This window comes from Phacochoerus africanus, chromosome 1 (assembly GCF_016906955.1).
Source record: "Phacochoerus africanus isolate WHEZ1 chromosome 1, ROS_Pafr_v1, whole genome shotgun sequence".
Lineage (NCBI taxonomy): Eukaryota > Metazoa > Chordata > Mammalia > Artiodactyla > Suidae > Phacochoerus > Phacochoerus africanus.
The window spans coordinates 257,932,991-257,949,702 of record NC_062544.1 but is presented as its reverse complement, the minus strand read 5'-3'; the positions used below and the strand labels follow the sequence as shown (position 1 = coordinate 257,949,702).

The 16,712-nt window shown below is 35.4% G+C and overlaps 1 protein-coding gene across 7 annotated transcripts in view; it reads left to right on the top strand.

Moving 5' to 3' along the window:
• Nucleotides 1-16,712, top strand: part of ROBO2 (roundabout guidance receptor 2) — a 601,587-nt gene that overhangs the window by 62,679 nt on the left and 522,196 nt on the right. For all 7 annotated transcript variants that reach the window (XM_047794525.1, XM_047794528.1, XM_047794527.1 and 4 more), the window contains exon 2: nucleotides 2,067-2,393. In XM_047794525.1, the coding sequence (XP_047650481.1) occupies nucleotides 2,067-2,393 (327 nt within the window). The remainder of the gene's footprint in view (nucleotides 1-2,066; nucleotides 2,394-16,712) is intronic.

The following is a 16,712-nucleotide window of genomic DNA, read 5'->3' as shown; positions in this document are numbered from 1 at the left end:
ATGGTAGGTAACATTCTTTATTATTGTGATGCAGGATGTGATTTCCTGTCTATATTTGAATACTTTGGGTCTTTTTAGTTCGTCTTCTTTTTTTCTTAAATCTGACCTGTGTACCATGAATTACTCTTGCTTTAGGAACCTAGCACTTGTACAATTTCCTTCTTGGATCTGATGAGGTAACAAATGATAATCGGCAGCCTTTAAAAGTTAATCTTCTTCAGAAAAGAAATTAAATTTCATTTGTTAAAATATGAATTTGAAATTAATATCGAAAGTAAGCTGGAATATATAACATTGATGAGTAAATATTACTTCTGTTTATTGAGTAGAAATGTACTAATATTAGGTGATTGGAAAATTTTGAGTTAACTTTTAAAAGCTCGTATCTAGATTATCATTATGTGTCCAGACAGGGTTCTTTCAGCATCTCCTTTAGAATTATTTGCAGCAGCGGTAGGGTTTTTCCATAAATAATGGTCTCTGGCACTTTATAAATAAAAATATTCAATACAATGCGTTATGAAAAATTTGTCTTAAAATACCACACAAATCCTTCTACTTCTTAGTGGCTCCACTTCCACTACAGTCACAAGAAAGTTGTTACTTTTCACTCTTCCTTACTGTGTAGAATACAAAATTCTGTCAAGTGTTTATTTTATGATAGACCTTCTGTCTTCTTCTGTTTTTCTACCTTAAGTGTTGCTTTTCAAGGTCAGGTTCCTGTTATTCTCTGGGATATTGAAGTAACTCTCACCTGTCTTTGCCTCCATTGTCATCTTTTATGTTGCAGACCAAAAGAATCTTTCTAAAACACAGATGTCATGCCATGTCACCGCCCCCTCAAAATCAGTTAGCCGTATAGAATAAAAGTACACTCCCTAGCATGATATTTTAAGCCCTTTTTTGTTTCTGGATGTAAGATTGCTTTTCACCCTCAGCTGCCACATTAAATTTCTCCCTGGTTATGAAATGTGTTATGCATGTACTGTTATTTCTCTGTCCTTTTGCCCATGCTGTTTCTCCAGTCTGAATGTCGTTCTCCTTCAGTTGACATATTATTTTTATTCTTTACAACTTAATTTAAATTCTGACTTTGAGGCTATGCTCTAGTTAGAGTTAACATTATTTTTCCTGATTTTTTTCCTGCAGTGCATTTCTTAGACCTCCATGTGGTACTTAAACATAATGATTTGAGCTCCTCAGTCAGACATACTTGGGTTCAAATCTTGTCTTCTACTGCATATTTCCTTTATAGTTCTGGGCAATTTGTGTCATTAAGCTTCTTCCTCATCTAATAAATTGTGTTATTATTTGTACATAATGTTCAGGTTCCTTTTTGTGTTGATTCTGATACACAGTGCCAACATGATAAATGGTTTCTATGTGTGTAGTCTAGGTACTTGCCCACTTGGGTTACTCCCCAGGTACATAGTAAGCACTTTAAGGACAGGAAATCAGCCTCACTCGTCTTAGTACCCATTCTAATTTACTGGTTCCAAAAGAAAATTTCATGCTCCTTTTACTTTTGTTTGTCAGGACTCCTGGAACATGTTACCCCTAACTCATTAGAATTAACACATTAGGAGTTCCCATCGTGGCGCAGTGGTTAACAAATCCGACTAGGAACCATGAGGTTTCGGGTTCGATCCCTGGCCTTGCTCAGTGGGTTAAGGATCCGGCGTTGCCGTGAACTGTGGTGTAGGTCGCAGACGCGGCTCGGATCCCGCGTTGCTGTGGCTCTGGCGTAGGCTGGTGGCTACACCTCCAATTAGACCCCTAGCCTGGGAACCTCCATATGCCGCAGGAGCGGCCTAAGAAATAGCAAAAAGACAAAAAAAAAAAAAAAGAATTAACACATTAATGTATTGCTCTATCATCTTGTCCCACGAGGGACTTGAGATGGCTTATGAGATGGATAAAATACAAAGACCAAAGCAAAAATAAAAAGTAGTAAGTGCATTTGGAGTGATTGAATAGTTTAATTTCATCTACATGATCCTAAATGAAACAAAAGTTATAGATGAGGAAATGTTAAAAGTTCATCTTCATTCTGTCCCATTTCGTAGGATCTCGTCTTCGCCAGGAAGACTTCCCCCCGCGGATTGTGGAGCACCCTTCTGATGTCATTGTTTCCAAGGGAGAGCCTACCACTTTGAACTGTAAGGCTGAGGGCCGGCCAACACCCACCATTGAGTGGTACAAGGATGGTGAGCGGGTGGAGACTGACAAGGATGATCCCCGGTCCCACAGGATGCTTCTGCCCAGCGGATCCTTATTCTTCCTGCGCATTGTGCATGGGCGCAGAAGTAAACCTGATGAAGGAAGCTACGTGTGTGTTGCAAGGAACTATCTTGGGGAAGCTGTGAGTCGAAATGCATCTCTGGAAGTGGCATGTAAGTAAACGTAATGAATCTCATAAATGGCTTGCACTTTTACTCTGCTTTATTTTTAGTACTCTTTGGTTCGTTCCCATAGATGCTTAATACCTAAAGAATATCAGCATACTGCAGAATTTTACGCTGCTTTCTCCCAAGAAAGCTGTTCAAAATAATGTCAAGCCAAGGTGTTGCAGCAAACTTAGTTATATTGAAGCAGTGTAGGTATTATGTAATTATATTAAAGCAAGGCGGCAATCATGCTGGTCATATTTAAAATTTGAATTATTAATGAAAGATATAATCAAGTATTAAAGTTGGCAGTGTTAAATAAAAGCTTATGTGTAGCATGGCATAAATATAAGACATAAATTCAATATTTTACCTATTTCTGTTACTTATTTCTATGTAGCTATTTTATATATGTACACATACATATATATATATTCCTAAATCTAATTTTTGTATGCAACTTTAAAAAGAATATACTCTCTAGGTTATATTAACTCCTTTACTTCCAGGCTAAATTCAGGAGTAATTACCCCAGACATGCAAGGGAGAATACACCAACAGTAACAGCAACTATACTTTGTTTTTTAATAAAAAATTCATCATAGAAGAAACTGATTTCTCTACTGGGACAAAATGTTCATATATAGGAATATCTTGTTCAGTTTTGGAAACCAGCAGTAGCTAAGGACTTGCCCCGCCTTTGCCATTTTAAAATTTATTTATTTATAAATCAGCACTAGTAAATCAAGATATCAAGACTTTGCATGTATTTTGAACACTGACTCCATAACTGAATTTCTCTGAATGGTTTTCAAGAACAAATTTAAAAATACATTAGATTTGCTTCTGGTTTATAAGTGAGGATTTGGTGTCATCATTTGAACAACACCATATAATTTTGACATTATCTACTTCGAGGAAAGATTGTATCCGGAATTATTTGTGAAAACGATGGCGGTAATTGGGCCTTAAAGAAGGTTGTGCTCTTTAACTTTCTGGTGTACAAGTAGGTGTTCAGGACACATGAGTCTTTCTCTATGGCTGGGGGCGGGTGCTGGATAAATAGTTCATGATCTTGTGTCTTGAGTTAACATTGATATTTATACTCACCATGTACATGGTACTTGTGTATATCTGTATTGAAATTCTCAACAGTGTATTAGTACCTTTACACATGAAAGTGTGTTTTAGTGAACAAAATTATACAACTTCTTATTCAGCTCTCCCGGTACAAGCTTTTGTTCTTTAGCATCTAGTCCTTTGATTTATAGTTTATACCAGGAAATCTGGAACCCACTCCATGCTTGGAATGTGTTAAGTCCAGCAAAAAGACTGAAAAATCCTAAAACCCAAATTTAGTACTTTAAGATATAAGGATTAGAAATTTTGCTAGTAGTGCCACTTTGCACAAGTTGCTAGATAAAATTTCATTTTTAAACTTACTTCAAAAAGTAGTTAGATGAAGCACACTTTAGTGAGATTTGAAATGTACACTTTACAAAATGTCAAGAATGCAAATATTCCTAACTGCTCCATTTTTATTTTGAAATATATTATTTCTAGAACATTTCAAACATATTGGAATATTTCAATTCTACTGATTTTTCCCCCTCAGCAGATCCCTTTATAGTAAATATAATAGGCATTATTCTTCCCTTTTATAGATAAAATGAAACCCATGATGGTTAAGTGACCGAGATTCAAAACTATAAGTTAATGGGGAATTCAAGATCAGACCACGAATATTCTAATTATCAGCTTTAGAGAACTGTGCCATATTTAGAAAAATACTCAAATGAAATCTAGCCCATTTTATGTAAATAAAAATAAAGAACTTTTAATTTTCTTTTGTACTCAGCAGCAGATACCTGGTTTTATTTTAGTTTTTTTTTAATTGGGGTCTAGTTGATATAAAATCCTATATAAATTTCAGATGTACAACGTAGTGATTTACAATTTTTAAAAGTTATATTCCATTTATAGTTACTATAAAATATCGGGCTCTGTTCTCTTTGTTGTACTATATATTCTTGTAGCTCATTTATTTTAAGCAAACAGCAATTTTTAATCCTTAACTAACTTTCTTCTCAATTACAGTTTATCTAAATTGGAGAGTGATTTTATTGTTGAACAACTATAAACTTATTTTTTTTCTGAGCCTTAGCTTTGTTAAAATTGCTCCCCAAACACATCTTGTACTTTTACTTAATCCAAAGGATTGCTCTCTTTCCTAATAGAATCATTAATAATGAATCAAAATGTTTTAGAAGGAAAATTTTAAACTATGATTTTTTTTTTCACATCATGTGGCAGTAGTATGTTTTTATTTGGAAATCTCTGAGTTTTGAAAAACGCTAAGAAATACTTCTGACCTAGAAAGGAAAACAAGAAGGCTTCTAAATTGGATTTAGCTGGTGAATAAAATTCTTTCTTCTAATGCCCTGTCAACAGTTCATGCCATTTGAGGCAACTCAAGATCAAATAATATCCATTTATAGGCTGTTCATCTCTTTCACTTTAGCTCATCAGTCTTCTCCCTTTCCTTATGTGTTTCATAAAATGTGTTAATATGGAAATGTGGGTCAAAGCATTATGATTTGTCAATACTGTTGGTAACCAAGATATTTTTATAAAATGATAGAAGAACTGCTGCAGGTCATATGTGTATTTGACCTTCATATTTTAGGATACTTTGTGTAATTGCTCAGTTATGGCACATTGATTTCCTTATCTATTAATGGAAAGAATGGAAACCTAATAACACTGTGTATTTGGAGACCTGCAGGTAGCTTGAAATGAGGTCGTTGGGCAGCATACAGTTGGAAAGATACATGTGTGCTGCATCATAAAGCCTAGACTTTTTGTTATGTAAAGAGAGAATCTTTGAAAGAAAATTGAAGTTTGGGTTAAAGGGATAATGACTGAAGCCAGAATGGAATTAAGATAAAGAAGCTGTCAAATTATTTGGAAGATTGAAACAACAAAGTATTTTGAATTGCAGTTAGAACTTATAAATCAAATCACTTTATGGGTGGTTTGGGGATAGAAGGGGATTCCCAGATTTTTTTGGGTGGATTGACTAGATATGTTGTGATACCTACCATCCACAGGGATGGCAAATAGAAGAGAAATAATTCTAGTGGGAACAAGAGAATGAAGTCAGCTTAGGCTATATTGTTTGACATACCAGTGAAATAAAGTAAAAATACATCATGTTCTATTAAGGAAAGAGCTTCTGGAATTGAGAAGAGAGGTTTTTCCCAGATGGGGGTAGAAGCCACGGGAGTAGATGGACGTGGATGTGATTGCCCAGGCAAACTGTGTGTAGGGAGAGGTTAATAAGGGCTGAGGTCCCTCCCATTGTTTGAAACATCAGTATTTAATGGTGGACAAAGGAAAGAAGGCTGGGTCAGGAGGTTCAGAGGAGTTATTGGAGTGATAGGATATAGAAAGTGAAGTTAACAAGAAAAATAAGGAAATAATTTTAAGACAGAAAAAGTGGTTGGCAATGAAAATGCCACATGGAGCTCTAATAAAAATTATCTGTGGGCTCTAGGGATGGAAAGAGAGCAAAGTAACTGAAGAATGAGTAGGTAGTGGAGTTGGAGTGGTAAATGCTGCCTCTTCTTTCAAAAATTCATCTATGAATTGGGTTTGAGGGAATCAGAGTAGAGTATCCACCCTTTTGCCCTGCTGCCGTTGAGGATGGGTTAGTTCTTTGTTGTGGGGGCTGTGCTCTGCATTGTAGGGTGTGTAGCGGCATCTCTGGCCTTTGCCCAGGTGATGCCAGTAGCACCCTTACAACCCAAGTTGTGACCGCTGAAACTGTCTCCAGGCTTGCCAAACATCCTGCGGGAGTTAAAAATCAGTTGATTATTGATTTAGGCATAGCTCGGAGTATCTAGGTCGTTAAGAGTATATGGATAAGTAGTGAACAAACTTGTTATAACTTTTATTGTGAAACGATTATTTAAAAAAATCCAGAATTTTTGATTCTGGTTCATCTTGGTTTCCATTTTAAATTTCAACAATCTCACTTTCTGCTGTCATATGAAATGCGTACTTTTATTGATAATTTGTCTTGACTGATTGTATAGATATTAGCCTGTTTTTTATCATACATATTTTTTTAATTATGTTCTTTAGTTTTATGTAATGGAACAATGTAATAGAGGAAGAAAATCTGGGCCAATCATTGCAATGGTGATTTTGAATCACTTACCATGTGATTTTGCATTTTTCCCTTCTTGGTTTGGAAAAGAAATAGCAGTCCAGAAAATACTTTTTAAATCTCTTGAACGCAAGAGAGATAAAAAGTGATTTTCACATATTTAAAAGGCAGAATTTCAGGGTCTGTGGGCAAGACACTTGGCACTGAAGAAGTTAATATGTAGTTTCCCGATGGGACCACCAAGAGAGCTGAGGCATAGCTGGTGCAGATAGGATTTCAGTTTGAACACCAGTGCTCTCCGTGTTTGGAGCAGAATGAGCACAGAGGTCTTCATACAGATTGTGGCTGCCTGTGATGCAGCCTGAGTCAGTGGCAGCCCCTAGAGATAGTAGCTGTAGCCCCAGGTGGTAAATATATGACAGCAGCTTGATCTATCGACCAGGGTAAGAGGGGGTTCTGGCCTAAATGAAAATTCATGAAAAATTGATGAAGTCCCCAGATTATTTTTTCCGTTTCCTTTACTCTATGCTAGTGCAGAGAGGGGAGATTAAATGAGGTGCTGAATGCTTTAGTGGCAAGGAGGTTGTGGTTCAAAGGTCAAGGGTCACTTAGAAACCGATCTTTTTTTCCTTTCCCTTACTTCTAAAGCAAAGCTAAAACACTAGAACTTTTGAGGTTAGCTCTGATTTACCTTTACTTTGATGAAAATAAAATAAAATGGCTAGATGTTTGAAAGTTGGCTTTTGATGCAACTACAGAAGAGAACAGATGTGGTTCATAATTCAATTGAGGAACTAGAAATAGATTGAATTCCATGACTGCAGGGTGATTTCCTTCTTTTCTTTTTCTTTTTTTTTCTTTTTTCTTTTTTGTTTCCACGTATCAAGACTCATGCCTCAAGAAAATCATTTAGAGAAGGAAGATGTCTTGCATTATTTATAAGTCACAGATTGCTAGAATAGCAAAGCTATGGAATACTCTACAAACATAATGATCCTGTTTGCTTTAAATCCAAAACTAAATTGATGTTTTATCTTTACAAGGAAGAGAGGTTACAGAAGGGTACTGACTTTAGTATCAGAGGTCACAGGTGGCATTAAAAATGAACACAAGGTGAATTGTTTCATTGATGTTTCCAAGTTAATAAATATGTATTTTTTTTTCTTTTGGCTGTAAATTAATGTTATCCAGGCAAAGTAATTTTATGCTCCAAAAAGACACAATATAAATTAAATTGCAAAAATAAATAAATAAATAAATAAATCAGTCAGGGAGAGCTTTTTTTAAAAAATTGCTTTATTGAGATATAGTTCACCATAATTTACCCATTTAAAGTGTACAATGTAATGCTTTTTGGTGTATTCACAGGGCTGGGTGATCAAAACCACAATCTAATTTAGAATATTTTTGTCACTTCTGAAGGAAACTCTATACCCATTAGCAGTAAATTCCCATTCCCCTGACCCTTCTGCTCCATCCCTAAGCAAACACCAATCTACTCCATGTCTCTACATTTGCCTATTCTGGACACTTCATATAAATGGAATGATACAATATAGGGTCTTTTTTGAGTAGCTTCTTTTTCTTAGTATATTATTTTCAAGGACCAGCTTTGCTGTAGCATGTGTCAATACTTCATTCCTTTATACTGCTGAGTAATATTCTGTTGTGTGGATATACCACATTTTATCCATCCACTCGTCCATTGATGGAAATTTGGGTTGTTTCCATTTTTTACTTTGATGAACATATAGTGCTGCTGTGAATATTCTTGTACAAGTTTTTGCATCACATATGCTTTCATTTGGGTATTCTCTTGAATATATATCTAAGAGTAGAATTGCTTAGTTGCATGGTAACTCTTAACTTCCTGAGGCATTTGTATGTAACTTTTAAGTGTAGATAAAACAATATTTATTAGTTTTATTAAATTAAGTGTATCCAACTCCTCTCTCATTATAAAGCACAGCCATGAAACATTGCCAGTATGTGATAAATATTATTGATTGGTTGGCATGTAACACCTCCTTGTGTTGCATGTCCATATTTTAGGGTAAGATTTAATTAATTTAAAATAAAATAAAACAATTAACTATGTAAAGCCATTGAATGGTCATGAAGTTTCTCTTTTTCTTTGATGTAGTTATTTAATTCAAGTAGGTGTTATTGATGAAATAAATACTGCAGTCACTTCCATTTACAAAACTTCTTACCAGACCCGGTTGACTTTGGCCTCAATTAAGTTGGATAATCTTGCTGTTTGAATTTACTTCACTTTATGTCATATTTTTATTTGTCCTGAAAGCAGACAATATACTGACTGCTAAGGAGGTGACGTTACCTTTCCTGAGAATAATTAATGTAACCTTTCCTGTTCCTGAGTTATTTTTCCTTCCAAAAAATCTTAAAAGTTTTTTTTTTTTCCTTCGCTAGTTAGGTTTGAATAAGAAATTAATGGTGATTAAAATAGAAGTTGGTTAAGTAATCCCAGGAGTAGGAAAACAGAATTGCTATCATGACACAACTTTCCTAAAACAAAGAATCCTATTTAAATACATATAAAAGGTGGAGTTCCCATGTGGTGCATGGGTTAAGTATCCAGGGTTGTCATTGCAGTGGCTCTGGGAAGCTGTCGTGGCACAGGTTTGACCCTTGGCCTGTGAACTTCTGCATGCCATGAGTGTAGCCAAAAAAATTAAAAATGAAAACAATAACAACAACAAAAACAAATCCCCCCCCCAAAAAAAGCCCCCAAAAAACAAAATAAACAAATCAACAAATATAAGAGGCAATTACTTATATTGGAACTCACACACATAGATTTTGACCAAAGAGGATTCTCAGAGCTACTGGTTTTTTCATGATTTCTCTATTCGTATTTCTATGAATTTCAAGAGAGAATGCAGAGAATTTTTGGTAGGGTTGGGAATGTATAGAGACAACCAAAAAACAGCCAGAGCTTAAGGTATTTGAGCCATATTATAAACTAAACTGTACCCCCCCCCCAATTCATATGTTGAAACTCTAATTCCCAGTACCTCATTATATGAGTGTAGTGGGAGGTAATGTCTTTAAAGAAATAAGTTAAAATGCAGCTGTTAGGGTGGGTCCTAATCTGTTCCAAGTGGTGGCCTTGTAAGAAGAAGACATTTGGACACTTAAGACACCAGAGATGCATGTGTGCAGGGGAAAGACTATATGAGGACACTGTGAGGAGGCAGCTATCCACAACCACTGGGCAAACATCAGAAGAAACTAAAGCTACCAACAACTTTTTTTTTTTTTTCTTTTTACAGCTATACCCACGACATATGGCAGTTCCCAGGCTAGGGGTTGAATCAGAGTGGTGGCTGCCGGCCTACACCACAGCCACAGCAACAGGGATCTGAGCCACATCTGCAACCCACACCACAGCTTACGGCAACGCCGGATCCTTAACCTACTGAGTGAGGCCAGGGATTGAACCCGCATCCTCATGGATCCTAGCCGGGTTCGTTACTACTGAGCCACAGTGGGAACCCCAATCTTTTAGCTTCCAGAACTGTGAGAAAGTAAGTTTCTGCTATTTCAGCCACGCAGACTATGGTATTTTGTGATGCTAGCCCTAGCAAATTAGTACAAACCATTTATCTCAAGAGTATCCCCTAGTAAGAGACTGTATTAAGAGGAAAAAAATGATGAGGATCAAATGTTGTTTCTGTTCTATAGATTTCGTACTGCTTTGCATCCACAAGGTCAGTCTGAGGCTGTTTTGAAAGAAATTTGTAAACTCAGTTCAAAATGTAAACCATGAAAGTATCAGCACCAAGGAATCAATCTGAAACATGTTTAACTAGACACAAAAGACAGTAACAAATATTTCTGTATTAGAGAACAGTCTTAGAGGGTACATGTGTATGCATATGCATACATTTGTATTTTTGGGGCTGTTTTGTGTGTATATCTTAATTTTGTGATACTTTATTGAATTCTTTCAAAAACAGTTCTCTCCTTTAATCTTCACAAAAGAAGATGTGAAATTGTTGTGCTTGGGGTACACGTTTGAAGTTAAGGACTATTAAAATATGTATAATGCTGTATTTTGATATCAGGTTTCTGTTGATTGAATTAAACTGTATTCAACCCCACTCTCTCTCCTAGCACAAGTCTCAAGTTGCCATTCACTCAAATTAGCCTGAATTAACTCTGATTCCAATGAAGAGAATTTTTTTTAATGCTTTTATTGCCCAGGAAAGGGTTGGGCTTTTTTTTTTTTTTTTTTTCTGATTGCATGTGGAAGTTCCTTAGGCTAGGAATTAAACCTGCACCATAGCAGTGACCACTTTGGGTCCTTAACCAACTGGGCCTCCAGGGAACTCTAAGAGAAATCTTGATGCTCTCTTCTTTTCAAAAGATTATTTCCCAAAACAATAAAATCCTGAGCTCTGCAAAAATGTAAACCCTATCTGTGGAATGATAGCCAAACGTTTTCATGGTGATACTAAGATATATTAGGACAAAGCATGTTGAAGTCAGCTCTTGTTTTCAACCCCAGAATTTTTTTTTTAGCTAAAAGAAAAGAATATTTATAGCTTGGAGGATTTCCCATCTAAAAACCTTCAATTTATTTGATTTCAGCTGGTGTGCCAATATATAAGTTGATTCTACTGAAAATGTATGTAGGTTGATGCTGTAGTTAGGGAGCATAATTCTATGCAGCAACATGTATGCTTTTTTTCTCAAGATTTGTGTTTCACCAGAATGACAGGTCTCTGATTTTCTTTCTTTAGATTGAATTTGTTTCTGATAATTATAATACATATTGTCCAATTCTGAAGCAGTTCCCACAGGCTACTATAATTACATAAAGGAGGTTGCAGTTTTTTCATGCATGAGTCAGTATATATATATATATATATATATATATATATATATATATATATATATATTACGCTCTTCACAGAGTACAGAAGTTAGAAACAGGTGAAATTTTGTTCAACTCTGAAAATTTCTTTTTCTGTAGAAGTTTGTGACTTAACTTCTCAAGGATGAGCAGTTCAATCATAGTATTCTTTACACTCTAAATCATTGGAATTGGTTTTCTTCTTAGGGGATTTTCAAAAGCAAAAACATTCCCAACCACTCCTTTCTTAATGAGAAGATATTCAGACTTTCTTTATCAACAGGGAGTAGTACGTTTTATGAGACGTAAATTAGGAAAACAATATTGGGCACCTGTTTAGGATTCCTGTTAACTCTTTAAAGTTCCCTAGCACTACCTTTCTCAGGCTGCTCAGACATCAGTGGTGTTTCTGGACCTTGGCGAGAGGTCAAGCAAGGATTTTAAGAGAGGCAGGTGCTTTGATGATGTGATGGAGATACATAGGCCCAGACTGTGGTGAATTCCAACAGGTTTTTGTATGTTTATTTTGGTTTGCTTTTTTGTTTTTACAGAAATTATACCACCCAAAGTAGTCCATGTCACTTATTCACGAATTAGACTAAGCCTGGTAGACAAATGAGTCTCAAAAAGCCAGCAAGCAAGTGTGTCAACCTGGGTTACAGGCAGTAAGAAAAGTCTGAATGGCCCAAGACTGGCCCACTGAGTAGCATCACAGGTAGGGCCTGGAAATTGAGTGTAAATTAACATCTAAGAAGAAGAGAAGCTCTTTTTATCACCTATACCTTTTTCTGGCAATCAGGCCATTTTCCACTTATCTGAGTACTTATTATTATTTATAAAGAATCAAGTTTTTTATCGAACATTTAAGTCTGTACAAAGATTTCGGCACAGATTTTTTTTACAGTGTTTTTATATATAAACTATAAATTATGGAAATATAATGTGACTTTTTTTCCATAATTTCATATTTGATACAGACATTTCATGTATATAAACCTTTCTCACTCTCCTCCTCCCTAATTTTTCTGCTTTTCATATTGAATGAAAATGTTCAGTATTTTTCCTTAAAAATGATTAAGATAGTCTTTATGGTAGCTGTTTTTTTTTTTTTCTTTACCTCCAGACAAAAACCAAAAACAGAACAAGGAATGACTTATGCCATTAATGAGTATTCAACAAGATGGTATAAAATGTAGTTAAGTCCCAGTGTGAGAAACACCTGAATGTGTGAGCATTCAGAGGGAGAACAGGTTGATTTTGTCAAGAGAATAATGGACCAAGTGAAATAATTTTTCTGTAGGCAGAGGTGAGTAGAAATAACCACTGAGTTTACTAAATGCCAGGCTTTTTTTGCTAATTGTTTTATATGCATAGTTTATTTTGAGTATAATTCTCTAAACAACTCTATTATGTTCTTTCTATTGCATCTGAGGCCAACTCTTTGTTAACTAAGCAATTTTTGAACAGCAAGAAAAGGTGGGATTTGAATCCAGGCAGCCATTACCTAGAGTTTGCTTTCTTAACTCTATGCTAAATGTCCTCATTGATTCATTTAAACAAACAAAATCATTTGACACTTAGAAGAAATCATTAGCCTTTGTTTTAGGTGTTCTACCCAGAAAGAGTTATCCAGCTGTATGAAGGTACTGGACTAGATAAAGTCTCAAGCTTCATTTAGAGCGTGCTGAAATTCTGTGATTCATGGGGTATTAAGAAGGAAAGAAACAACAGAAAGGGCAAGCTTTTCTATTATTTTATTTAGTTATATATTGACATTTGAGAGCTCATTAGTTTATTCAAGTAATTTGATTTCTCTGTACAGTTCCTAGTTGTCAAATATCAGTATCAGGGAGATCCATCACTTTCAGTTCTTATTGACATGTTTGCAGGCCAAAGCAGCTTGGAGCTTAAGAATCCAATTTATAAGAAGAGTCATCTATCATTTAATTTCTAAAGATAACTTGACCAAGTTTTAGTGAAATAAGAGTATTATGATAGCAATGATACCCTTACAATACTTTTCAGACTTCTTTGGAAGTTATTAACATATTAACTTGTGGCATTATCCTGTGGCATATATTTTTTTAGAAATTTCCTAACTTGGATAGTTTCCAAGTTCAGTATTTAATATTAACACTGGTCAGTTTGGCCCTCATATAACTATTTATTTATTTTTAATTTAAAAATGAATTAAAGTTAGGAGAATTGTTTTGTTAATCAATGATACTTAGAGTAATTGGATAGTCATAGGCAAAAAAGAACTTAAACTTCACACATTATATGAAAATGAATTAAAAATGGAAAAAATATTTAAATGTAAATCATAAAACTATAAAACTTTTAGAAAATAGGACTAAAATCCTTGGAGAAGAGTTCTTAGACATGATACCAAAGCACCAACCAAAAAGAAAATAAATACATTTGATATCATTAAAATGAGAAACTTTCTCTGAAAGAACCTTTTAAGAGAATAAAAAGGCGAGTTACATACTAGGAGACCATACTTGCAAGCCACATCTCTAACCAAAGACTTAAACACACAGTGTATAAAGATCTTTCAAAGCTCAACATTAAAAGAAACAAATAATCAAGTTAGACAAAAAGACACAAGACCTAAAGAGACATTTTACCGTGAAGGATATATGGCTTGCAGATAAGCACTTGAAGAGATGGTGAACATCACTAGCCTTAGGGGAATGCACATTAAGAGACTGTGATGAGTTATCACTATGTACCTTTTAGAACAGCTGAAATAAAAAGTCATGATCTCTCATCCATTACTGGTAGGAGTGTAAAATTGGACAGCCACTCTGGAAAATAGTTTGACAATTTCTTAAAATCTTGACTATACACTCACCATACACTTGTACTCCTGGACGCTTGTCTAAGAGAAATAATAACTTCATTTTCACAAAAACCTGTGTACAATTTTAGTAGCAGTTTTATTTGTAATAGCAAAAAAAAGTAAACAACTACAATATCTCTCAATAGGTAAATGGTTAATTAAACAAACCATGTTACATCTATACCATGGAATACTATTCAACACTAAAAAGGGATGAATTATTGATATGCACAATGACTTAGAGATCTCATGGGCATTATGCTGAGTAAAGAAAGCCATTTCAAAAGCTCACATACTGTATGATTCCTTATGTATGACCTCCTCATAATGACAAATTTATGGTGATGGAGAAGAGATTAGAGATTGCCAAGGGTTAGGGATGGTGGGGGAGAGAGGCATTGGTGTGACCATTAAGGGAGAGCAAAAGGGTGATCTTGGTGGTGATGAAATAGTTGTGTATCTTGGTTGTGATGATTGTCACAGAAATATGCACATGTGGTAAAATGACCTAGAAGCACACATATTGTACCAATGTCCAAGTCTTGGTGTGGGTGTTGTACTATCATTATGTAACATGCGACCACTGCAGGGAAACTGGGCAAAAGGTAAGGGGAACATTTCTGTACTATCTTTACAACTTCCTATGAATCTATAATTATTTCAGACTAAAAAGTTAAAGCAAATGAGCTAAGCTGCCTTAAGTAGACATATCATATAAATGTTATTAGAAATCCAATAATTTATTTTATGACTTTTGAATATTAAGGGTTTTGTTTAAACTTTGAAGAATATATACATATTTTTTTTGTCTTTTTGCCATTTCTTGGGCCACTCCCGCGGCATATGGAGGTTTCCAGGCTAGGGGTCGAATCGGAGCCATAGCCGCTGGCCTACGCCAGAGCCACAGCAACGCGGGATCCGAGCTGCGTCTGTAACCTACACCACAGCTCACGGCAATGCCGGATCCTTAACCCACTGAGCAAGGCCAGGGATTGAACCTGCAACCTCATGGTTTCTAGTCAGATTCGTTAACCACAATGCCACGACAGGAACTCCAAAGAATTCATATTTTTATTAATTGTCCACAGTTTGTTTAAATTCACTTACTCAGATTCACAACGTCATTGTGTGAAATTAACAAATTCAGCTTGTGACATGTTCTATGCATATAATTCTGTGCATTTCTTTTTTCTATTTTTGATTTTTGCGCCATTGTCATGTCTGAGTTTAGTTATAGGATTTTTTTTTTTGGGGGGGTGGGGAAGAGGGAGAAGTTAAAGTCAGAGGGGAATGACTGTTCATGAGAATAAAATAAGAGCCCTCAATACTTGACCTAATGAACAGGGTCTGTTATAAAGCTGCCAAAAGATCTACTCTAAATTGCCTAAATAGTTCAGATTAAGAAATATGATCCAGCTGAATTTTTTTGCTGCTAAAACTATGGATGGAATTATTAATAGTATGAACTGAGTACCAGTTTATATTTACCATGCAACTGAAATACCACTAGAAGAGAAAGATGAAGCATTTAAGACTGTGTCACAAGCAGAAAAAGTGGAAGGAATTGAGATTTTGATTGAGGTAGGAGCAATGAACACATGGGGATGTCCAGTAGTTCTCGCCGAGCACATCAAGAACAGTCATACTAAAGAAAAATATATTTGTTCCATGTGACCTTTGAGGAAAGGAAAGGCCCAGTGGATGGAAGTTGCAGCTTTTGCCTCAGTGTGCCAGACAGTGATCATGCTTGTTCTTTCTTGGAATTTTAAGGAATTATGCGCTAAAAAAGACCAGTATGATCTTGTGGTCAGAAGAGAACCTAAAAAATTACGTACAGCTGTATATTTTGGTATAGCTTTGCCGTATGTTTCCTTTGAAGGAAAAAAAATTAGTCTTCATGATAACGAAACAAGGTAGCAAAACTTAGTCCTGGTGACTTATTTATTTAGTCTTATCACTTTCTTATACTTCATAGCATAGAAATGATTTCCTTAAGTATTACCGTATTTCATGAAAAGTCTTTGGAAAACTCACTTATGCATATGTCTTACACATCTTGTTTTGAAACCCTTTGAGATTATAAGCAATTAAATTAATTGCATTTTGTAGTCCAACCCCTCATTTATAACATAGAATTCCCCAGGACCCACATGTCCAGATTCAAGAGTAGCTTGATAGAAAGGCTGATTTATTTTTGTCTTCTTCCTGGATCTGCTTTGAATATTCTTAAAAGAAGGAGGAAGATGCTGTGTTTAATATTCATATAGGATTTTCTTTTAAAAGCAGCTTCTCTCAAAAAGCCTACTGTTAAACAGGACTACCTAGAAAGGGGTCAATTTGCAAAATCCTTCCTAAGTCTTTGTTTGGTTCTTCAGGACTGATGGATAAGCTGATAGAATCTAATCTTCAAATGTGTATGTCATTAAT